The following is a 24,554-nucleotide window of genomic DNA, read 5'->3' as shown; positions in this document are numbered from 1 at the left end:
TGTAACTAAAATAGTTATTGGGAGTTTTGATGCAACTTTCCATTTTTAATTAAACGAGTTAATAGTTTCACCAAATTCTACCTTAGGAGTGACATCTTGCTCAAGTCAAATTAATGCAAAATTCCCCACTAAGGTCAGTAAGGTCAGGATTGCCCTGTGCACCTACTATACAGGCAGATCTGGTTTCAAACTGACTCACAACATTTCCACACTACCTTACATCACTTGGTTGCCTGTATTTGTACCCTTACTGCAGGCTTATGCTGTTCTGTGGCCCACTCCATGAGCCCTTGGTCAAGAGTCAAAACACAATGTGATCTGTGATAATATAAGCCTATAATTAAAAGGTAGTCAGATACCTATCCCAATGTCAGATTAAATGTGTTAAACTTACCAAAATCAGATGAACTCATTTGTACTAGGTTTTCCAGTCTGTGTATCTGTTGCCTAATTAAAGGAATACAAAGGTTTATGGTATTTATATAGGTAAAAGTCCTTTAACTACATCTTAGTAAGGTCTAAATAGAACAGAGAGAGGTGAGAGGTGTTTCTTGCTTTGTATTTCTGAAAAAGCTTACAGAAATGTAACTTAGGAAAGAGTATTAGTGGAAGGCAACAGACACATCCAAGTGTGAAGCAATGACAATGGATAGAATTTTTGCTTGTTTTTAAAACATTAAACACAGTAACAACAAACACAAAATTAGCTAAATATCGTGAGAGGGAAAAAACAACCACACACACAAAAACCCCGAAAGCCATTCCCTGTAAGTGATCTTTCCACAAGTGTAACTCCACTTCATATTTGACCACAGGATAAACCTGAAAGTTAGCCCTCACGGCATACACTCAGTATATACTAAATTAATTCACTTGTGGACGAGCACCAGTGAATTCTGTCAGCAGCTTTTCCCGCTTCCTGCTTAGGGTGGTCTGCTGATTAACTTGAGCACAAAAGATAAAGAGCAACAAATACGGCAGAGTAAAAGGAGAAAGTGTCTCTAGAATTAAAACTCAGTTCAGTTTTGGGGGGGAGAGAGAACATTTTTAAAGAAGCTGCTAGCTGCTACTGCAAATAAAAATTAAGTACTCGGCCATATTCTGCAACAACTGTTATTTTTAAGTGGTCTTCAAGTATAGTCTCCACAGAGATAACACAGTACTAAAGTGAATATGTGAAAAGCGCAACTGTGTAAGACAGACTTTTGAAAGAAAATGCTGCATAAATTGAGGAAGGAGCTCTCTGCCTCATTTCTTATACAGTCAAAGCAGCAACTACTGAAGGATTCAAAAACAGGATACTTGGATCAAACCCAGATCAAATGTTCTTAGGAAAAAAAAAAATTGAAAACTAGGAAGTGCCCACAAGGATTCAAAACCCCAGGTTGTAACCTGCATATTAAAGGACAGGGTCACATTAAAATTATCTCCCTTCGCTCTTCCTTCCTTAGATAAAATCACACCAGCTACTCAAGATTATCTTCAGCCATTTAGGTGGGTTGTGGAGTTTGTTTGTTTGTTTTGTTTTGAAATCAAAGCTGAATTTCTACACAAATTTTTCAAGTATTTCAACCATGTAGAAAGGAAGGAAGTCTAAAGCATGAGGACTTTATGAAAGAAGGCTCTTGAGGCTGAAGGTTAGAGAGAGTGAGAAAGGAGCCACACAAGAAGGAAAAAAAAAGACTCTCCACTGAATTGACAAAAGACAGAATACAGTGGGCTGATAAAATAAAAGCACAAACTGGGCATGAGAAGCATAACAAAGATATCATCAGTTAAATAAGTCTTTTTAATTTCAATTTGCATTTGTACCTCAAAGATTGATCCTCATGTTTGTTAATTATTAAATCATTTGATTTGCAAATAAATATTCTGACAGTTAAACTGGTACTTCTGTTTATTAATCAGTCAAAGATATATTGTCTTAATATACCCACTTCAATGGGTATACTTACTCACTTTGACTCACACAGCTTCAATCACATAAAAAAAAGGTAAGAATTTTTTTTATTGTGCAATTAATAGTTTTAACTTGCAGTTCCACTGTATACTATTATTATTTATTATAATATTTTAAAATAATAACAATCTTTAATATTTACGGACACATTAAAACAAGACTAGGTTTCTGTAAGCACGTATTTAAACACAGATACTATCTGTACTTCATAAATTGACCTATTTACAGCCACCTTGTCCTCAAGAATCATTATAACTTGTACTTAACACATACGACTTCTGCAATGGAAAAAGGAGTTTTCCTACTTTCACTTGTCAACTGGTCTGTAAATGAAAGTGTTCCATTTTATGACTGAACAAATGAACTGAAAGAGAGAATATCTTTGCAGAGGGACTTGTCACACCAAAAGACAGCTTAGCAACCAAACTCTCATAGCCAAGAGTTAGCTGAAATCCATTATTCCTACCAGTTCAGTAGGTTTTAAAACATGTATAGCTTGAATAACTTCAAAACCACAATATATTATGCCTTAGTTCATCTCTATTACAATTACAGAGCAGTTTACATTACAGAAAAAAATCTATTTAATTCAACAAATCAACTACATCGCTCTCACTGCCCAGTGATTTTATGTTAATAAACAGGTAATAAACAGTTCAGACTAAATGCTGAAAGGGATACAGTGTTTCTTTTAACTAAGTTATCCTCTTATCTCCTTCATTATCAGATTTTTTTAAATTTTTTTTTTTTTTAAATCCCAGTGAAGTCAAAGCTTGCATCAAACAAGCATATCTAAATAATACTGGTTTTAATATACTTCCTGCCATCTATGCAATTGTGTTTCAATAAGCCAGACCCTATTAATGATGTTTCACATCATGCCCTTGGTCATACCCTAAAGGGATGGAAGAATCCACTACAATCAAAGGAATGATGGAATATATCACATATATTTGTGGAATCATACAAAAGCTCCTCCCTCTCCCATCCACTCTCTGTATGTGCTGTACATCCTGAGGATTATCAGAAGCAAAGAGGATTATCAGTGATCTGTGTATTTGCATTGACCAGATTAAACATCTACATTGAATTAGTCAAACACTGAGTAACTGTATCTGAAGAGATTGCTGAAGCTACCCTAATCCAAACAATTGAAGAAAGTGCTGCATCCAGCATTTACGGTATTTGATTTTTAACCTCCATTTTTCTTTATGCACAAAAAAAGGACGTAAAACCTTCAAAAGACAACTTTAATTATATGGGTAGCACAATCTCATTCAAGGAAATCTTACATAGTTTATTCATATATTCTGAAGTTAGAGCCTTCTAAATTAATCACAACACTCTATACTTACCAATTTTTATCTGATGATGGCTAAGATATGCACCACGCTGCTTAGAAACTTAATAATTAAGTCACATAATATTAGCAACCTGTGACACAAAATTTACTTCTTCCCATAATTCCATCTGTGTCTTACCCATCACTGGAGTGTTAAGACACCATAATCTTTTTGGATGCATTGCATAGCCCACAGCCTTTTTAAGTATTTGATAGTGAAATCATAAAAGTATGTTACAATCTTAAGGTGGGTATAATTACAGAAGTGGATTAATTATAAAATACATGAACATTACCATACCTAAGTAATCCAAAGAGAAGTCTACAGGATTCAGCTAATGCCATTTCAGTAACCCACTGAAAGCCAAACATTTCCACTACATCATCTTCATAATCATTTGGAGAAGGATCTAGTCTCAGCAAAACCCTGTAAAATAGAGCCAACAATATTCATACATTCCCCAGTAATAAACCTGTAGAATACAGTATCTATAGCTGGCTTATGTACCACTGATATTTTATCAGTATATCAGCAACATGTATACTGTAGATAGGAAGGAGTAGCAGTGCTCTCAAAAGACAGACTGTTACGCCTTTTATAGCAATATAATAGTTAGTACATAAAATATGACAACTCCTAGCTTCAAGAGCATAAAAACATGATATAGTCACAGGGCACAGTATATTTCAGAAACAAATAAAAATTAACAAGCTACCACCCTGAAACATCTTAATCCGTACAAAGAGGCTGAGAGACAACATACAGACTGTCCTTAACAGAAGAGGCTGCTATGTTAGATAATATGCTCCACTGTAAGTGTGTGTTTGCAATCTACATGCCTAATAACGAATGCTAGAACATACATTTGCTCCTTTAGATACATTTAATAATATTTACGTAGAACACACTGATAAAAGCACATTTATTAATATAAAAATATATAAAGCACACTTTTAGGCAGGTGAACTGATGAGGGTCACAAAATGTGACTTCATTATTAGAACTTAAACTAACACTAGGCCATGACTACGCTTTGCACTCGTTAAAGAAAAAATAAATAGAATCAGAATTACCATTTTAATCAAAGTGGAGAAAATCAGACATCTGTGTAGAATTGTTAAAACATTACTAATTGTGCAAATATAAAAATATTTCATTAATATGCTTTCAAAAAATATCACAGCAAGCTGTATAATAACAACAAAGGCATCAAAGCAAATTATTTCAGAATTTTCCAACTGCTTTTCATACGTAGATGAAGCTGAATTCACTAATATGCAAGAAATATTTCTGGTTTTAAAAATAAAAAAATGTACTGGGCAAGCACTTGGTTTTCATTATATTACACACCAAATTCGTATTCTTCTTGAACTATGCACTATTACCAATTCAGTTCTCAGAGGCAAAAAGAGCATCTGCTGAATAATTGGCTCAGTCTCCCATAACACCTGTAGTTCACTTGGTAGCTGCTTAAACATTGGTCTGTTTTGAAGCCTTTAGCAATTAAATTCAGTTACTCCTCTTCTAGATAATGACAGAGAAGTCCCTCACATGCAGGCTTTTCCAAGAATTTACAATCCAAGTAGACAAGGTGAATAAATTAGAGGAGAACAGTATTATCATGACTAGCGATCTGGGAAACCTGTCTACATACAAGCTCCTGAGTGAGTTTCCACATGAAATTGTTTCTGTCATGAAATGTTTCTTTGTCAGTGTGGAATCCACTACTGATACATTCCTGCAGACACAGGCTCTCTCAATCCTCTACTTCACATCAATTTGAATGAATGTGCTCTGACCCAACAAAAACAAAAATATGGTAAAAAAGATAGGGAATAGGGGAGGTGCAGTGGAACCCCGTTTAAGACTTTACAGAAGAGGTTGTGGAAATGAAGGTTAAAAATCCCCAAAGTAACAACACAAAATATGAGGCTTGGCAGAAGGACAGACAGATAGACAGAAAGATTACACTTTTGTAGGAAAAACAAGCCAGCCCCTGCAGGATCAGCAAATGGCACAGAAAACTAAGCTGCATCACAGACAGTAAAGAAGGTATTAACTAAACCAAAGTAACATTTTAGAACCTCACGGAAAATACTTACTTGTTATGCATGCAACTCCTGAACCTTAAATCCAGAATGCATGCAAAGGTAGAGCTTTGAGAAAGATGGTCTTAAAGCTACAAAGCACAGTTCCAGCAATCTGGGGAAGCTGGGCAGAGCAGGTTTGTTTCTATCACATGGAAAAGAGAGAAAGGGCCAGCACTGAAGAGAGCATATGACTGGAAAAAGCAGTGCTGCAGCCTCCTCAGAAATTTAAGGGGTCTCAGATGCTGTTGCCCAACAGGCCAGTTTTGAAGTGTCCTAACAGGCTTGTAACAGCTCCTTTACAATATCTTAAAGTAAGTTCACAAAGCTAGGAATTGGACCTAAAACACTGTTCAAAGCAGTGTATCAACACAATTGCCCTGGCCCCTTTGGTATACCACCAAGTTGACCTCAGGATCGTAAGAGCTGAAGAACAAACTGATTTGGAAACCCTGTCAGCATTTAGAGGCACCAAACACCAGTGGAAAGAGCATCTTAGAAGGGTATTATATTTGTAAGTCAAAAAAACCCCCATACCTCTTAAGAGACCCACTTGCTAAATAAGACTCTGCAGAGAAGCTTCTCCCTCCATTTTGGTTGTCAAAAGCACAAGAAAAACAAGGCGGCTTTGAGTTCTCATTCTCCACTTCCATTGCCATCTCCAAGCTTTCAGTGAGAAACGGAGGTGTGGAGGAAGCCACAAAGTCATCATCCATTGTTTCCACCTGATCCAGAAAATAAATAGATAAATTAAAAAACACTCACAGTGTTTCTTCAAATAACTTTCTCATGTTACAACTCCCCATAATCCTTCAGCTGAGGTGAGGACACAGATCTGACTAACTGTAACATCAAACTAACAACTAGAGAGATATCACCAAGAAAGGCCATCATGGTCTCATGCCCTGCCACAGGATTCTGCTGCTTTGCGCAATTTCATCTTCCTCCATCACAACCTGTTCAAGGAGTCACATCAGTGACTACAAAACCCAAAAGAGGTTCATTTTCTTCTGGTTTAGCTCTCTAAATTGACTACTCATGAGGCTAGACTAGTACTAGGGTAAAATAAGAAGCAGGAATGCATTACAAGACATGGGTGAGCTACTTTCAGCAACACTTCATTTTGTGACCAGAGTAGCTACGCTATGAAAATACAGGCTTCCAGTTTTCCATGACTTTAAGGCAACATTACAGCTCAAGTGCCTTCTAAGAAGTAGTAAATACACCCCACATGATAATTAAGGAACCCTGAAGTGCTGAAGTTTTAAAGCTCAGAAAGTGACCGTATGGCTGATTCTGACATAGCTAAAGTTGGAAGTTTCTATTTAAGAAGAGTGACTTCCCAAGAATCTGAAAAAAAGATAAACAAAAGCAAAGAAGAAGGAAGATCATGTCCAAAAAGGTTCACTGTACGCTTAACATCAGTGAATTGATATTTTATACAACATACTGAAAGAGCAGAACTAGGCAACAGTTGCCACAGAGTTCTACAATGATATTCAAACAATATAATTAAAACTCTAAATTAAGTTTTCAATTTCATTTCTGGCAGTTTTTGGTACTGCTCTTGCAGAAACCAGTTTATGTCGCGGCTAGAGGTTGGTAATACAGAGGCTTGACTGAAAAATGAGCTCAAGGAAAAAAAACCAGTTTCTGTCCTGCTTTTCCCCCATTCATTCACATTCCAGCGGTGCAGTCGGCTGTGCAGCAGCAGCAGTGCAACTCTTAAGTGAAACAATGACTTCAGTGCTTCAGTTTACAGCAGGACCCCACGTATAGGTGTGTTAGCACAGCTGGCAAGGCAGAAATAAGCAGCTAAAAGGAACGGCCTAAATCAGAAGAAGAGTTTCTAAGGAAAGTCTGTTCAACTGAGAGTATCAAAATCGCCCCACACGATAAAAAGCACCGGGAAAAAAGGTACAAAAAGGGCAGCTCTCCACGGGCGCAATTCACATCAGTTCTGTACTTGTCTACCACAGCCCCGATCCAGCGGAACCGATTACTGACTTTAAGCACCGCAACCTTCCCGGCCAGCCACGCTGGAGAACTTCCCAGGCGCTTGCCATCCGCGGGCAGGAGCTGCGAACCGGCGACAGAGCCGCCGGCCGCGCAGCACACCCGCCGGGGACCTGCCGCGAACACGACCCCCACCCGTAACGCCTGCGGCCCAGCGCCGCTCTCCTCTCCGCGGAGGCGCTTCCCCCGCCGGGCCGGGCCGGGCCGGGCCGGGGGGATGCGTCAGGCCCGCCAGCCCGAGGATGGGCCGGGCCGGGCCGGGCCGTGAGAGCGGGCGGGGGTGCGGGTAGGAAGGGCGGCCGTGTACCTGCGCGCTGCCGGGGTCGCCGCTCCCCTTCCGCGCCCGGACACTTTTCCGTTCGTCCCGCGCGCCACCGTCACCACAGCACTGCGCAAGCGCCGCGGCGCCGATTGGCCGCCGGCCGCTCCTCCTCCTCCTCCCGCCGCCGCCGCCCGGCTCTCCTCCGCCCCGGCAGTCGGGGGCGGGCCGCCCGCCCGCTCCCTTCCGCGCTCCCTGCCACGCCGCCGCCCGCCACGCCACGCCACGCCCCGCGCTCGCCCCTCCCTTCCTCCCCCGCCCGCCTCAGGGCGAAGCGCCGCGCGCGCCCCCAACCGCCGCCCGTGAGGCGGCTCCCTGCGGCCGTCCGTCTCGCCGCTGCGGGACGGCTGGCGGCCCCGTCCTGCCAGCGAGTGTCCCCGGCCCCCGCTGGGCCTCTGCCCGCTGCCTGTAGGGCCTCTCCAGGCAGGCGCGGTCCGCGGCACGGCCCGCCCGCAGGCCCCGCCGCGCTGCCCTCGGCGCGAGCTGCCCGCCCGCCCCTCGGCTGTTGTCCCTTGCTCCCCGACCCCCTTCACCCGCGCTGTGGCTGCGTCCCCCAGCCGCTGTTAGTTCCCGACGCGCTTCTTACTCGCCCGCTTCTTGAGATTTAGGTGGGGTTTCCTGGCAGCCGCTTGCCTTGCCCGCCCCCTCCCGCTAGCCCACAGCACTCCCGCAGCTCCCCTCGGAGCCCCCAAGGCCCCTGCTTTCACTGCTTTGCCAGGAGTCCCTTGCCTCGCCAACCACCACAAGTGGTTTCTGGCCACCTCTCACCTGAATGCCACCATCTTGCCACTGCTAGTAAGTGCCCCAGATCAGACTGCTGCTTCCTAATCTTGTCCTTAAGCTGTCCGCTACCTTTCTTTGGTTTCCTTCCTGTCTAGACTGTGTGTGAACCTCATTTTCCTTCTTCTCCTTGGTCTCCTCGGTTCACTCATCCCCATGCTCCCTCACAGCCATGGCCAAGAGGTCCTGGTCTTTTCTGATGCCTTACAGACCCTGATCCAACCTTCCCATGTCTGTCAGGTACGGCTCCCATCTCAAGACACAAGCAATTCTCATCGAGCACGGGAAACGGTGTTTAGTACATTTGAAATTCAAGCTGGGTATCGCTCTTTTCATTTACTGAAGCACCTTCATGGGGTATGACAGTCACCACAGAATAGGGGCCTGGGCGAAAGTCCTAAAACCTGTGCCTGGGATGACTGAGCTTAAAATGCATACTGTGCACCTAGCAGCTTCTGGGTCTTTTTAAAAATTATTGTATTATTTTGGATTGCCTTGGTTCAATTTCATTTCAAAATGAACGCTCTTCCAGTTTTGCCTGGTTTTTGGATGTAAATTAGCAGCAGTGCATGAAACTTTTGTTTCTAACAGGAAAGTTGCTATAAAAAGTTTTGCTGTTGCTGCTACAGCTTGCTGTGAAAACTCTCCTGTGATTAAAAATGCTTCGTTTGCTCCTGTGTCTGTAAGAATCCCTCATTTCCTTCTTTAAATTCCTGTCTAATTAAAAAAACAGTACATCATGGTTAAATAAAACTGTACCCAGGATAACCCTGATTTCCATATGCAGATTTATCTGCACTGACAGCCCCCTCTCTCTCTCTCTTCGTCTTTCTGTTTCCTCTCTCCCTCCCTCTCTCTCCCTCTTTCTCTTCTCCTCTCTTTCTCTTCCTCTCTATCTTTTTGTCTCTCTTTATGTCTATTGCATTATGCCTGAATAATTTTCAGCCTTTTTTTTTTCCTCCCTTCTTGCACGCACATGCTAAAATAACAAGACAAAGCTGCAAGGTGGTTGCTGCAGTCCCTGTCTCTAGGACAAAACCAAGAAAGCTCGTGATTGCAATGCCACCTTTCCTTTTTTTTTCTTTTTTTTTTTTTCCCCCCCCCACCCATGCTCGGTGATTAAACTTCCCCAGGATGGGGAAGAAAAAGGAGCTGGAAATGAAATAGGGTTGAGGAAAAATCCCATTGCAGCAGCTGCAGCCAGTGGTGTCTGCTGCCAGATGTGCTAAGGTTCCTGGGGTCCTTGACACTAAAAGGCAGTATTAAAATATTTGGAGACAAAAGCTGCATCCTCAGTGATCATTTTCTTTATTTAACATGGCAGCAGGCGCCGTGTGGGGGAAAATCAACACGCTGGATGTTGAATTGGACTTTTCTCCTTTCTAGGATGAAAGGATGTTATCTATCCCGTGCCAAGAGGGAACTGAGGTAAGAGAGCTGATCCAGCTCCTGCTTTTTCATAGTATATTTCCTAAGCATCTTTTCTGAAACAACCTATATATATGTATATATTTATATATTTCTATGTTTGTGTATTTGTGTATTCGGTTTCAAGTCAGTAAGTGGTAATGGTTTTTTTTCTGTCTTTACATCAAGCCGGAGAAAGTTAATTCACAATATATATTCAGAGCTTGTTCGGAAGGGTCGTTTTGTGGGGTTTTTTTTTTCGAATACGTTTTTGTTTCCAGAGAAGACTTCAGCAGTGACATCATGGTCGACTGCTGATATTAAAACCGATTTTCAAAGTCTTTAAAAAAGGAAAAAAAAAAAAAGCCAGTAACTTTGCGATAAGAAATTGTGCTGGAGATTCATATGCTCTATTTTTCAGTTGCACTCTAAATATTGGAAGTCTTATTAAAGCGATAGTGGGATTTTTTTATTATTATTTCTAGCACAGAAGCGATGAATGCTGCATAATTAAGTACAGTATTTAATTTGGCTGTTGTGAAGCAAAAGAATAAGGTAATAATTTTTATTGTACTAATCAGACTCAAGATGTTCGCTGTTAATTGGGTTAAAAAAATTGCAGTACTTATTAGAAATTCTAATTTCACAATGCAGCACTGACAATAAGCTCAGCCAGTGAATTATTCACATCTTTAATTTGCTCTCTTAATGACAGTGTTCTGTAATCAGAGTGCAGAGACTGCTTCCTATGCATTATGTATGATGTTCAGGACTTAAATGCAGGACATTATGAAGCCTCTCAGTGGCTCAGTAATTAGTTTTCCACAAGACAGGGCTTAGATATTCACAGATAAAAGTCTACAGTTGAGATAATGTTAAGGTGGTGACTCATGGTAACAAAAGCAGGGAAGTTCAAATTTAATGCTGAAACTGCTCTCCATTCTCCCTCATTGTGCGTAGGTGCAGGGGGAGGGGAAGAAAGTCTTCAAAACTAGCCCGCCATGGTGAGTACTCTGCGGACAGCCCAAGGGGGCAAACGGGGGGCGCATTTCACTTTGGAACCGTGTTTTTGGCAACTTTACTGATCGGAGGGTGGAGGTGGAATTGTGTTTTGTGCCTCTTTTTAAAGGTTGTGAAAAGGACAATAATGTACGCTCTATCAGAGAGCAGTCATCTGTAGGAGAGATTAAGTGTATTTTAAAGGATTTTGTCTGAAGCACAGGCGTTTGTAACACTGTCAAATTTGAATGGGAGCTACTTTGTTATGTGTAGAAACTTTGAGAACACCTGATGCTTGCTATATTGCTGGTTTACCTATTTCAGTTCTCATGGTCTTAACTGTACACACATTTTAGAAAACATGTTATTTTTCTAGCAGTTTAGTTCTCATCATCCAAAAGGTGAATCATAATGCAGGTTTGTTCTTTTTTCCTTGGATCATCATTTACCTGGTGTTACGTCAAGTGATTTAAATGTAGGGAATATGCATGATTGTGTAACTTTACTACTTCTCTATGCTGCTTATTATAGAATAAAAGCCAAGAATATTGAAATGAAGTTGGAGAATGTTACTTTTTCCATACGTGGTCACTAGTCAGACTGGCAGCTGTACATTTGTCCTGTGTTCTCACATTAATCATAAATTTTTACTGGAAACAAAATATCTGACTAGAGAAAGTTATTTACTTAGTTTTGTGTTAACTCTCAAAAGACTACTCTGAAATAAAGATATACTTGTGCACTGTTTACAGGATTGCAATTCTAATTATTAAAGATGATCTACCAATAAAAGTTTTAGGCTTAAGTTTAAAAAAACCCACTAAAGATCCCAACTTAATAGTCAAGTACAGATATGGGATTAAGAATTTTGAGTACATCTAGATTTTTGAAGCAAAATATTTTAAAGCTAATTCCTTTAAAAAATTTTCAGCAAAGACTACATCTGGAATTTGGCATTATTAGCAGCTGTTGCTAGTGTTGTCTGACCTTAAGGCCATACAACAAGTTACTAAGGCATTCCTCTTAGCAAACAAAGTGCTATATACGGTGGCTGAATTAGACATTATGTTTATGTATAGTCCAATCCTGAAAGTAATTATCATTAAACTGTTGAATAAAGAAGTTGCAGATTAGATCAGTGTAACTAGGTGATCCATAGCTAGACGATTGTATCAGAATCCAAGTCATTGTCTACATGAAGAAATTGATTGAGTCTTTTGCAGAATATGACTTTCATTCCAAGTGAAGATCCTACAGCTGTCACTGTCACTACACAGCTACATTTATCGTTCACTTCAGTGTAGAATCATACAGTTGAAAAGGATTCCAAGAAGGTGTCATGCCCCCCCCTTCATTCTTTCTTCAAAGCCAGGATCAATAAAATCTGTCTTGTTTAATGAACGCTTCCTGTCTTCATAAAGATTTGTTATGATTACTTACCGAAGTTGTCTATTCCAACATTTCACTAGTCTTCCTATTAGAAAGTTTTTCCTGCTTTCTGATCTTAAACTTAACTTGCTGAAAGTAAATTGCTTGAACCTATTACTTTTTGCACAGTAAATTTTTACAGGGTTACAGGGAATTTATCTTCCTCTTTGTAGCAGACTTTTACATATTTGAGATTCTTAATCATGTTTTCACTGTGTTCTTCTCTTAATCAATCCCCATTTGTTGTTTTCTTCTTTACAGAAAAAAAAAAGTCATTAGTTCTTGTTGCTCTCCTCTGGCTTCTCCCTATTTCTGCTTTCTTGAAATGCGCTGCTCCAGACTTAGGCATGATATTCCAACTGCCATAGAAGTTCTATATTTTCATTTAATGAAACATAGTTTGTCACTTCTATTGTTTTCTTAAGAAAATCTTAACAATATGACTTGCACATTGTGCGTGCAACCACGTCTGTTAATCCAGGATACAATCTAGTACAATATGAAAAGATGCGACGTGTTTGAATAGGTTTTTAGTTCAAAGGTTTATGTTCCTAGCAGGAGTCTTGATGGATATAGTATCCAATAGCCTTAGCTCTCATGGTAAGTACCTGTGACTGACCTAATTAGTGGTGTCTGGATGTGAGCCATCATACTGAAAAGAATACCTGAAGTGTTCAATCCTCAGAGGATTGTTTCAAGGTGTAGAATCACTATTTGGAGAGTCAAAATTTTAGCCTCTACCCCTGTTGTAAAGCATCTTGGGTGGCCAGAAGAAGTTAAAATCTGAATTTTTCCACATAACCCCAGCCACATTGGACAATCCAAGTTTGAGGCACTACAACAGTCAGGTGAGAAAACTTTCTTATGAAAGTGGCAAGGGTGTTATGGCAACCAGAAATTAAGGTCCAGGGTTAACTGTGCAGCAAGGATGAACAGTATGTTCATCGAATAAAGATTAGAAAGTTAGCCCATTCTAACTAGCTTAGCAGATTGATTCTGCATCTGAGCTATGTACCTGGGAAAGAGCAAACTGTTGTCTACCCAGTCTGTTAGAGTGAAGGCGAGGTCAGTTCATTTTTAGCTCTGAGGAAGGAAGGGCCCAATAACATTCCTAGGTTAGAAGAAGACAGTTCATACTATCCTTGAGTTGTCATGGCATGGGAGGAGGACAACACTGCTGAAGCCAAAATGGAAGAGTCATGTGTCTGCAGAATTAAAGATGATTTGCTGTGTTTCCAGGGGATCAGGGTTAATATGATCTGGTCAGGAAGACATAGTGGCTACCAAAGAAAATTTTAAGGACCTTTATGTGATTACCCAGGCATCTAATTCATGTATTTGGAATGTAACCCTTTTACTGTCCTCTTACTGGCTTGTACCTTCCCATGTTTAGGAATATTGCAAGTTTTTTGCAGCTATCTGATTCATATTTCTGTATTTGTTCTTATATCAAAAAGTCAAGAAAATAGTTTTAACACAGTGCAATTTTTAGTGATATCTCTAGTAAAAACTTTTTAAAAAAATCCATCTATAATATATTTCCAGGAGTTGTGTTTTGTGCTTTTATTTATATTGCTCCAAGCTCAAGTACCATTATAAATATTAGGTTCTGAAGTGGTATGATGAGTTAAGTATTTCCAAAGGTCTTCTTTTAATCTAGCCTAATAATGCAGTCCTTTCATATGCATAATTCCTATGAAAACCAGTGGGAGTACTACATTGTAGAAGGAATAATGGATACATATGCCAAGGTGTCTCCCTTTTGAGTCATTGTTTTAACTTGATTGACAAAGAATAAGGTTAACCAAAAGAAACAGATATTGAGAGTGGAAAGAGTTATTGATAATATTTTGAATTCCAAATTTATCTGTTTCTCCACTGAAAGATATATGCCAATGGAATGACAGTAATCAGAATATCTGATAGAAATCTCAAATTAATTTACATTCACTAATGCTTTCTAGGAAATATTTCACAAGTAGATCATATGCATTCTAGCCAGTAAAATTCCATATAATTGAGTCGATATTAAGAATTCCGACCTATATGTAAACCTATGTATATATTATATAAAGTAGAATAGTGATAAATATTCATACTATAAAGTCAGTTTGGGCTTTTTTTGCAAAGTCAAACTAGAAATAGCATAATGTACTGTATGAGTTCACATACTCAATCTTCTATAAAATGGAAATCCATAAAACTTTGCAGTTCTTATCTGCATCCATAGTAGGCCAGAAAAAATAGTAGTAAGAATACCTAATACTGCACAAAAGCATCTCGCTGCTTCCAACTGGCTTTTCTTCTGTCTTGTCTTCTATACATATTTTCTGTACATCTATACATACTTTCGCTACCGACTGACTTGCATCCTAGGAGCTACTTCGTACCCTCATTAAACTCCAGATTTCATTGCTCACTTGCTAATTTTTCAGCCATTGTTTTTAAACTTTTCCCGATGCTTTGTTTGAAGCTTAGGCGGCTTTTACTGTTCCCAAAGCATCCCTCCTTAAAACTCTTTTGTTATGTTGCTACACGAGTTGACAACAGTTAGACTGCTGATGTCCTTGAAATCTCTTCCTATCACGGTATCTTTTTTCAATGTTTTCTTGTAGTATCCCATTTCTTGTCTCTTGCAATGTTTAGATCGCAAGATCAGTGGTGAAAACGCAGGATTTTTTTCTGTGCTTGTAGAGAGGGCAAAACAGAGGGCTTTTAGGCTCTATCTTAATACAATGAATAATCGTTAACAGTAGTAATACAAATAAAGTGTGCAGTTAATCATTTTAACTGCTACCCTTTTAATTCCTAGTAACGCAGACTTTTCAACTCCTAACAACTTCTTTGCAATAGAATTCCATCTGGATCCTGGGAAGTTGGCAGGTTAGGGCAGTAGGAAACTGAGGAAGAAAGGGGCCGAATACAATCAAAGCAGAACTTATCCTCAAAATGTTCCTGTTTGGCGTTCTCTATTTATTATCTTTGCTTCTTCTGTGTAATACTTTATCAAAAAGACCCTAGGTCCAATAACAGTTGTTCTGAAAGCTTTTTGGCTCTTGGGTACATAAATTGTTTATGGTGCATGGTACACAGTGGTAATACAGACTCTAGGTATGGCTGAAGGGTTGCATCGGTCCAGCTGTACACTGAGGGTTTTTTTGCTAGAAGAAATAGCTTTAGCTGAGAGTGGCTGTGTTGGAGCAAAAAGTTTGTGTGAAAAAGAGACATTATAAAGCTGTGGTGGGGACACCATGCTGCAAAGAGGGGTCAGGATGTTGAAAGGCAATGCAACTTGCTGGCAAAGGCACTGGCAAGTAGATCCATGAAGGGCTACTGGACGAGGAGGGACATAGAAATGGGACTGAAATAAATAGGACTCTAAGAGCTATGAGCTCTTGAGCATAAATGCATACAGGCTTTAGAATCAAGGTCAGGCTGGGAGAAGACTATAGTGACCAGGCAACATCGAGGAAGAGTTTATTCAAAGAGTGAGGGAGAAAAGATATTGCACAGTCCTGGAAAGAACCAGCGCTTTTAAGATGTTGCGATACACACATATTCTACATGTCAGAGGATGAGTTTCTAGCTATCAGCATTTTGGTGTACTGTATGTTGGTAGTATCAAATGTGAAGGGATACTTGGGGAAGTGGAAGGCACAACTCTGCAATCCAATATGAAGCGTAGCAGGAACCTCTGGCTAAACCATATCACAAACTTTTTGATGCAGAATTTTTAAAAACAGAATATTTGTTTACAACCACTGCATGGGTTTGTAGTATTTGAATGAAGGCGGTTAATTCGAAAAGAGTGTAATTCTGTGAGGCCAGCTATCACTCTAACTCACATTGTCTAATGTTGGGAAACAAGGCTGGGGTCCTGCTTTGCTAGTCAGCAGAGCTCTTTTTCTCCTGGCTTGTCCAGAGGCTGCAAACTTAGAAAGCATATCAATGATCTCTGTGGATATGAATGCGGGCATCACACAAAAGGCACTCTCAATGTAAACCACATTTTCAAACAGGTGTCTAAAAGCAAATAGCTAGCTTTAACCAGTGTGTTTTGAGAATTACAATAATCATGCGAGAAAGTGGATCTCCAATGAGATGTGGTTTCCAAAAGAATACTATTTTGTCCATTCTTCTGTCATCCCAGTAATAGTCCCTTTTAATTTTCTCGGTGCTTTGTACACTTTGCCTCAATCTAACCTGCCAAAAAGAAAATTTTGGATGAATATTGGATACTTAGCATGACTTAAAAGATTTTGAATTAAAAAAATCTGTTGATTTTTTTTCCCCTCTGAATTTTATAGTAATATTTATATAATGGAAGAAAAAAGTGCCCTGCGTATCTAAGGTCCTCATTTAGCAACTTAGAAAACAGAGATGTCATTAGCAAAAAGGATACAAAGGCAATGGCTCAAATTCAGTGTCTCATTCTACATAGCTTATCTATATGATTTCAGGAACTCCGTTCATCCTTGTATCTCCATTCCTCAGCTGTGTAATAGAAAAGGAAATCTGCCTACCTTTTGCAGAATCTGAAGTTCAAATCTCTTTGGACTGTATGAATTTTAATGCGGGCTTTCTCTCGTAGCATGTCATTAAAGCACACCAGTAACATCTTACTCTCATTTAAAGTCTCGAGGAGGCACCTAGATACTCTAGGACTTGAGCAAATGTATAAAAAGAAGTTGGTATGAACAGATGTGGAGATTAACAAATGGTTATTGAAAAGAAGTTCTGTTGAGCATCTGTCTAGGGAGATTCCTGAAAGGAGGTGGGGAAAGAGCTGATTTTTAAAATGAAACAGAAACTGTCTGTGGAAGGGGTCATTTAGTATGCTGCCTGAGAAATACCTTTTACACAAAACATCTTTTTCTAAGTGTGGTTTATTTCTAGATTTGCAAGGGAAATTTGTCAAAAAACCTCATTCTTAAAAGGAGTTCTGCATTGAGGTCTTCAAATTTGAATTGAGTTGTTTAGTTTCCTTTTATTTATTATTTATTTTAGGTCATCACTGCCCTGTTCACCTTTGTTATGATTTCCCATTGCTCTGTTTCTTGGAACTTGGTAACAACACAATCATATAGCCCTGAAGCTTTTCTTCATCTATTTAGAGTTCATCAACCATGATACTTATTTCAGTGTGTGGGATGAGGTTGTCCTAACTGTGTGTCATAGAGCTACTTTTTAGCTAACTATATTAAAAACATATTTATGAAACTAATTCCTATTAGGTTTATTGGTTTTAGTTGGGTTTGGTTTGGTTTTTTTCCCTAGGGAAAAGTGAATAGTGAAGAAAGGAAGACTTTTCTTTATAAAGGGATTCCAAAACTTAATAGGAACCAGTAAAAAGAAATGCTTTTAAAAATGTATATAGAAATCAGTACAGGTTGTCTGAAGATGAGCTGTTAGCCAGTACATTAAGACAACTGTATACAGATACCAGTTTTCATCAGTTGATCTCAAAGCCTTTGCCAAAGTAAATGAGCTTAACCTTAATTTTGCAGATGCCCTGGCTACCTAATTTGTAAAACATGGGTGTAAGATGATGTAATCTTTGTTTTGACAGCAACCACTTAAATAAATATGGCTGAAACAGATATTCTGGCTGAAGAGTTTGTAATAGCAAACTTTGATGTGACTGTACAAAGGAACTATTCTGAAGTGTCTGTCGGAGAAAAAAGGAGGAGTTTTGTTCCCAGTATCTGGTATCTAGCCTTCAAAGGGCTAGGTCTGTACGATAACTGAAAATAATGCTACTGTTACGATCCTATCTCTGGATGTTCACACTATGATCTGAATATGAGTTGTACTATCCTTTCTGCAGGGAAAGGTTTTACAAGATAAGAGGGTGCTGATGGTGTCAGATGACTAGATCTGAAATCTCCAGAGGCAAATTTCTTCCTGGCAAGAGAGGAGAGGAAGTTCGTCTGTCTGCCACTGCAATTATTTTCCATTTCATAGAATACCTTATATTTCATTTTGTCTACAGTAAACACACACACACGGACGCTGCAAGGAATTACAAATTTTTTAGAGATTTCTCAGGTTTCCTGATGAGAGTTTTGTACTGTAATTTGCCAGGTGTGCTTATATGACCTAGAAGTACATTAAACTTTCCTTGTTGTCAGTCTGACATGTGAAGTTTAAGCTTGGAACAATGGTAGAGAGCAGTGAGAGTAAATTGACAGCTGTCTCACATCAAGCTTAAACTACAGAAATGAAAATATATTATCATGAAAATTGTATTGGAAAATGAGTCTCAAATTAAATAGTGGGCATAAGTAATGAATCATATCAAATTGCATGTTGTATATTCTGATAGATTTAACAGTACTTACCAAATTATGGAAACTGCTATTTTTGAAAAATGAAAATTGTTCAATGGTATTATATAAAAGATTAGATCTCATAATTTAAAGTAGGTTGATAAAAGCTGTAAAATTGTGCTATAATTATGTTTAGAACTAACCACTTTTAGTCAACCTTATCCAGTAAAACAACACTCCAAAGGTATTCTAATTTGTCCCCTGCTCAGATAGATGTGGTTTTCAGTATATGGCTATCCTTTGTGGACTATATTAGAAAAATAACCTCTCCAAGTTCAACACTGAGTGCAAATACAAGCTGAATGTTCCAGGAGCTTGTGGCAGCCCATCTCAGAGAAAGGACTGAGGCAATGGTCCTTTCTTATCATTATTCCTTTGGGAAAAAATGAATTTTCAAAGGTGCATTGAATGAATGGTATTTGTGTTTCACCAAGGGACTAACTATAAGTACCCCTTGCAACTCTGAGTGTACAGGGCTCACCCTTGCACTTTTCATAGGAAGAGGTCTTGCATAGTCCCTTGTCCTGGTGTGTGAACAAATATGGTTCTCAGTAAAAAAACCCAAACAAACCCTAAGATCTGATCATTTAAATTCATGACAAAAATTTATAGTTTTATTTCAGTGTGCTGGACAGCTGCTCACTGGAGCAGACATTTGAATAATCAGATACTTGAGAGTAGATTCTTCCTACACTAATAGAAGGAAAAGAGATATTTTTTTTGGTTTGAGCATAATGAACACCAGAGACAGTATTGTTGGTTGAAATGATGAAAATCGTTTTGACTTCACCTGAAGGAGGTATTAGCCTATTTAAGTTGAATTTTAATTTTTTTAATGGAAGGTGTTATATCATAAAGCATGCAGAAATAATTAAAAAAACCCCCAAACATCAGGAAACTGATTGAGAGACCTGGAAAAGAGAATAAATGTCACTGCTCAACTGTCATTCAACTTTCTAGGTATTTAACAATAGAGAATACCTCTACACTGCTCAGTAAAGCAGATGGACTACAAAAATTTACCCGGTTAGTGGAACGGAATGGGTAGGAGAACTTATAGTGAAAATCTGGCAGATTATTTTAAAATAGATTTATTTTAGAGGTTTTAAAAAACAACAGCTGATTATTTTTTTTCTGTTTTCAAGTTATGAATATACAGTTTGAGATACTTAAAAGTGACCAAGCTTTCTGAACCTTTATTCTCTGGAAATTATTTCTTGTTTCTAAAGTTTTAGAATTCACATTCTGATTGCTTTTGAATATTTTGATCTTGATTTTTAGTGTTTAGCTAAGTCACACTTCAGATATTCACAGGGAAGCAGGGAGCATTTTTAGATAAATGTTGCCAGTCATCTTTACTAATTGAATCTCTTGTGTATTAGCACAGTAATATAGTCTTTTTGTAATCAATACCATATCTTAATACTTCTTAGACCAAGCTATTATTAGCACTGAAATCAGCTAGGTATACCAGATAATCATAGCTACCCAAAAGCCACCTATCCATTATAAGTAAACAGTATGATAATTAACCCAGAAGATTTTTCCTGACCCTAAAACAAGGGTCAATCAAGCAGATTATGTCATATTTGAAGTGCAAAGACACTGGCTAGGGTCTCAAAAAATAATATCACTGAATTAGCATTTTGTTTTGTCCAAGCTGATATATTGTAAATCTTAACACACCAGTTATATTGGACACAGCTTTGTGCTGATGCAATACTGCTGTCTACTTCTGCTTCAGGAGCTACCTTGATCCGAACAAATTTGTGGGATATCCTCCCAGTAATCTGCCGCAAACACAGACTGCAGTGTCTCACCATATTGATTTTCAATAGTATATTTTGGAAACTCAGAGTTCAAAATGTTAATGCTTCTCAAACTATTATTAGTTGGGAAGGCAAAGTAGTCTTCTATTTCACTAGTTTTAATATGGTTTATGAACTTGCTCTTAATGTAAAGATTGTTAATAAAGTTAAGTAAATTGTCGTGAAAGGTTTAGTATCATACAATAGTCTGATAGGAGATTTTTTCCATTTAAATTCTGCATTGTCAAGTTGCAGTAATAACAGAAGTGATATGATCCATCTCTTGGTAATAACAGTGTTCTCCGACTGCTGCTTTCAACGTATATACAGGATTTACAGATCCAGTAAAATGTAGATAGCGATAAGTCTAATTCTTAGGAATTTTCTTTTTTTTTTTCTTTTTTTTTCCCCACAAAAGTAAGTTAGTGGGAAATAAATTGAAAAATGTCTGACCTCTTTTCTAATAACTGAGCTTGGACTTCTGTGTGTCATATTTCAAAGCTGTGGTAGTTAACATCTTAACAAAGCTTTGTTTGTGAACACCTTTTGGTGCATCTGTTCATCTGTTCTTTCCTTTAGATAGTACAGAGGGGTCACTTATTTAAGGAGAAGTGTAGGACTACTACCCTTCTGGACCCTATGAGTCACCAGCAGCATAACCCTCTTATGAAAAATATTATGAAGACAACTTCAAGTTCAGGAAATGAACACAGTCTCACTCTTCCACAAACACAAATACTGACTGCTGAGAGAATATGCCAGGGAAAGAATTATGGTACGTTTGTTATGTTCTTCTTTTCCTTCCCTTGGCCTGCTGTCAGAGATGCTGTCACAGGCAGGATATTGAACCAGTTGGACTTTTGATCTGATCCCATTCAAATGTTCTTAAAGCAACTGTCTGTTGTACCTAAAATCTGATCCAAACGATAGATAATTAACTTCCTAATACAGAGAAAACAGTGTGGCATAGTAGCAAAATGCACATTTCTACACATTGTACATTTCTCTAGCTATTTGCAGCACTTTTTGGCAGAATGTTAGCAAGAGTAGAAAATGGATAAAATACTTCAATTCCATACCATCTTTTGGACATTGTTTATGTGCATAATTCCTGATGATCAACAGCATTGAGAACTAGATTGCCCGTCTTCGTGATTAAAATGAGACTTGTGGAAGTTTGGTGCCTAAATCCTAGAAAACAACCCAGGAAATCAATGCTCTCACAGCTGCCTAAACCTCCATGTGCCTAAAACTCAGCATATATATGTTACTATGATCTTAATTTCCATGGACACTTAAAGTCAGGTTCCTGCATGTAGTTACCCGGTGTGACCACTGCATCCTTGCTTCTCCTTAATATCTGTTAAAATCTAGAGATAAAAAAGGGTGGTGCTGAAATGCTGCCTTCATCTTTGGAGGTGTCTAGTATGTTTTGGGAGAGGTACTCAGTACACTCCCAGGGCAGAGGGGCAGCACTAAGTTCTGCATAAATCCCTAAGTGTGATCACATCTCTGTTTTCCTGTAGCTGGTTTTAACTGCCAGGTTGTTCAATAGTCTGAGGGAGATGATTGGGGAAGGGGAGCTGGTGGGTATTGGGCTTTTTGGTACTGAGCCACTGTGCAGGCAAGAATGCCAGATTCATAGGGCAAGGGAGAATAAGAAAGAGTGGCTGTCTGCGTGCTGGAGAGATGGAGGGAAGGGAAGGAGCAGCATACTGGGCTATATACTTTGAATTAGAGGGTTTTAGTTTAAGAAATAGTTCTTTAAGACTAAATGCATCCTTATTTCCTATGGGTTTGTATTTGTGAATTGAGATTTTAATTGAGTAATACTCAGGCTGCAGTATAAACTCACCCTTTATTGGGCAAGAGAGCATCAATTTGAAAGAGAAACCTTGACTGAGAAGTAGATTCTGCACTGCTAAGTAAAAGTTGCGTTCACTTCATTTTCTTTTAGCTAGCAGACACCCTATCCAGCTGCCTCCTTTCACAAAGTTTGTAGGAATGTTAAATCTTTGAGACCTTTTCCTATGTACTGGACTTAGATTTGGTTAGTGGAAGTGATCAAGAGGAGCTGAGCAAGGCAACAGTACTCATTTTTCAAGAAACCATGTAAAAAGGAACAATAGTCTTTGGTCCAAGGACCTTTTTGTTCTCTCACTCTACAAAAAATGCTGCTAAGCTCGGTGTCTTAGTAAAAATATGGTGCTTCTTTCATTTAAACTCATTTAAATATGCTCATTATTTCTTATTCATAGAAATCTGATCCATATCCTGAAGAATCAGGTCAGGTGCCAGACTTTTAGGAGTAACAGCTTCTGATGGAAAGCTGTTACTGCTGCTTCTCCCTGCTCTTACCCTAGAAAACTGCACCGCACACCCTGCATTCCTATTTCCTTACTCTTCTCTGCTCTTCATATCTCTATTATTTTATGGTTTATAGCATTCACTGTTTTATCCTTTTCTCAAACAAGTGTTTTACAATGGATTATTCACTTTCCTAGCTCCAAATAATCCATTCCTTTCCCTCAATACTTCATAAACAATGGCAAAAAAAAATCAGAAATTATTGCCAGGTAGACATTTTGTGTGCTTTTTAAAAGCATCAGGTTTCTTTCTTATTGCTTTAGAAATCTTTAGAATTTTCAATTAAAATTATGTCATTTCACGTTATCTCTGTGTCATCAATTTTCTTAATCTAGGAGAAGAAAACAAATTGGAATACGTCTAGGAACATGAAGTGATAAATAGTAAAAAGTTGACAGTTGGTAGTAGTATTTTATTAGAATCATCTTTGATAACAGCTCCTCTGGTACCTGTTATATGTGCTCATGAATAGCCACTGAACTAACACAAAACATCTGCTGCTTTGGCTGAATTTAAATACCCCAATCTGATAACCTTGTAGAGAAATTTACTAGTCATCTAGAATTGAAATTCAGGTACCAGTTCTGATCCATCAAACAGAATGAGACACCACACATCCAGAAATACATGTCAGTAGATTCAAATGCAGAACCAGTTTTTGTGTTGAGCATTATTTTGTATCGTTATGTTTTATATAGAAGTTAATAGTTCAGAGGTAACGAGTACTGTAATTATAGAGGTAAATATGCAGCACTGCCTATGATGTGGCCCTAGAAAAATAGGCAGAAAAATTTGTTTATTTAAAATTGGATTCATTGGTACATGCATGTGTAGGTTTTATAGCAAGTAATAAAACTTTACATGCAGGACCTGTTCATATTCCGGATTCTTCACATTTTCTAGAATTCTTCACCTAAGCAACACTTAAACAAATGTTCCTTTTACAGTATCACAGGCAGTTACAAGTTGTTCTGGGGAAGTATTTTATATGATATATGTTGAAATTAATTTTCCAAGAAAAAAATAGCACTCTTACATACTTGTGCATTTTCTGTGATTATTCTTACAGTATCTTTTCTTCTGTTTGTTGTCAGTTGTGTTTGACTGAAGGTTTTACCCTAATTCTGTTTATTCTCTAAAGAAAAGACTATCATCTTTCTAGTTAGAGAACAAAATTATTTAAGTTCATGCTCTTGGCCAATGTGCATTTGAAAAATTATACTTTTCTTATCTCTTCTATCCATGAAAGTGATTGACTAATAAATGTTTTCTTCTCTGGAAATCATTGAGTGGACTTACAGTTTTTCACATCTTTTTTAAAACTAAGTGTAATTTAGACTTTAATGGAGAGTCTGTTTTACTTAATGAAATCTAACCTTTCTCTTATTTTCTATCTTAGGCCTTTTAACTTTTTCAGTTATTTATTAGAAAGAATTTTGACATTATGACTTAAGAACTCTTAAGGTTATATAGTTGTTACCGTTACTCTTTTTGCTCTTTGAGTGTTTTTTTTTTTTCTCTAGCTCTGCCAGCCTGGCTTCTCGCTGTGGGCTTGAAGATCAGATATATTGGAAAGTGATGACCATAAATCTTTTAATCTTTATTGGTATGTTACCTGTTTCAGATGCTTCAACACTTAGAAACAAATAACCACTTCAGTCTGTCAAAGTCTGTATTTTTTGAATCAAAAAGAACAGTTTGCAAAGTTTGT

General features: G+C 38.4%; 1 protein-coding gene and 1 long non-coding RNA gene across 2 annotated transcripts in view; one reads left to right on the top strand and one right to left on the bottom strand.

Annotated features, from left to right (window-relative positions):
• Positions 1-7,820, bottom strand: part of MMS22L (MMS22 like, DNA repair protein) — a 97,431-nt gene extending 89,611 nt beyond the window's left edge. The window contains exons 1-4 of the mRNA XM_052781464.1: positions 7,714-7,820; positions 5,928-6,115; positions 3,604-3,729; positions 395-447 (exon numbers count right to left, since the gene is read on the bottom strand). Of these exons, the coding sequence (XP_052637424.1) occupies positions 395-447; positions 3,604-3,729; positions 5,928-6,106 (358 nt within the window). The 5' untranslated portion in view covers positions 6,107-6,115; positions 7,714-7,820. The remainder of the gene's footprint in view (positions 1-394; positions 448-3,603; positions 3,730-5,927; positions 6,116-7,713) is intronic.
• A 1,555-nt stretch (positions 7,821-9,375) lies between these two features.
• LOC128139289 (uncharacterized) overlaps positions 9,376-24,554 on the top strand; it is a 202,728-nt gene continuing 187,549 nt past the window's right edge. The window contains exons 1-2 of the long non-coding RNA XR_008234302.1: positions 9,376-9,933; positions 10,873-10,916. This is a non-coding gene — a long non-coding RNA (uncharacterized LOC128139289). The remainder of the gene's footprint in view (positions 9,934-10,872; positions 10,917-24,554) is intronic.

Source organism: Harpia harpyja, chromosome 3 (genome assembly GCF_026419915.1).
Source record: "Harpia harpyja isolate bHarHar1 chromosome 3, bHarHar1 primary haplotype, whole genome shotgun sequence".
NCBI lineage: Eukaryota > Metazoa > Chordata > Aves > Accipitriformes > Accipitridae > Harpia > Harpia harpyja.
This window is presented reverse-complemented; position numbering and strand designations above follow the sequence as displayed.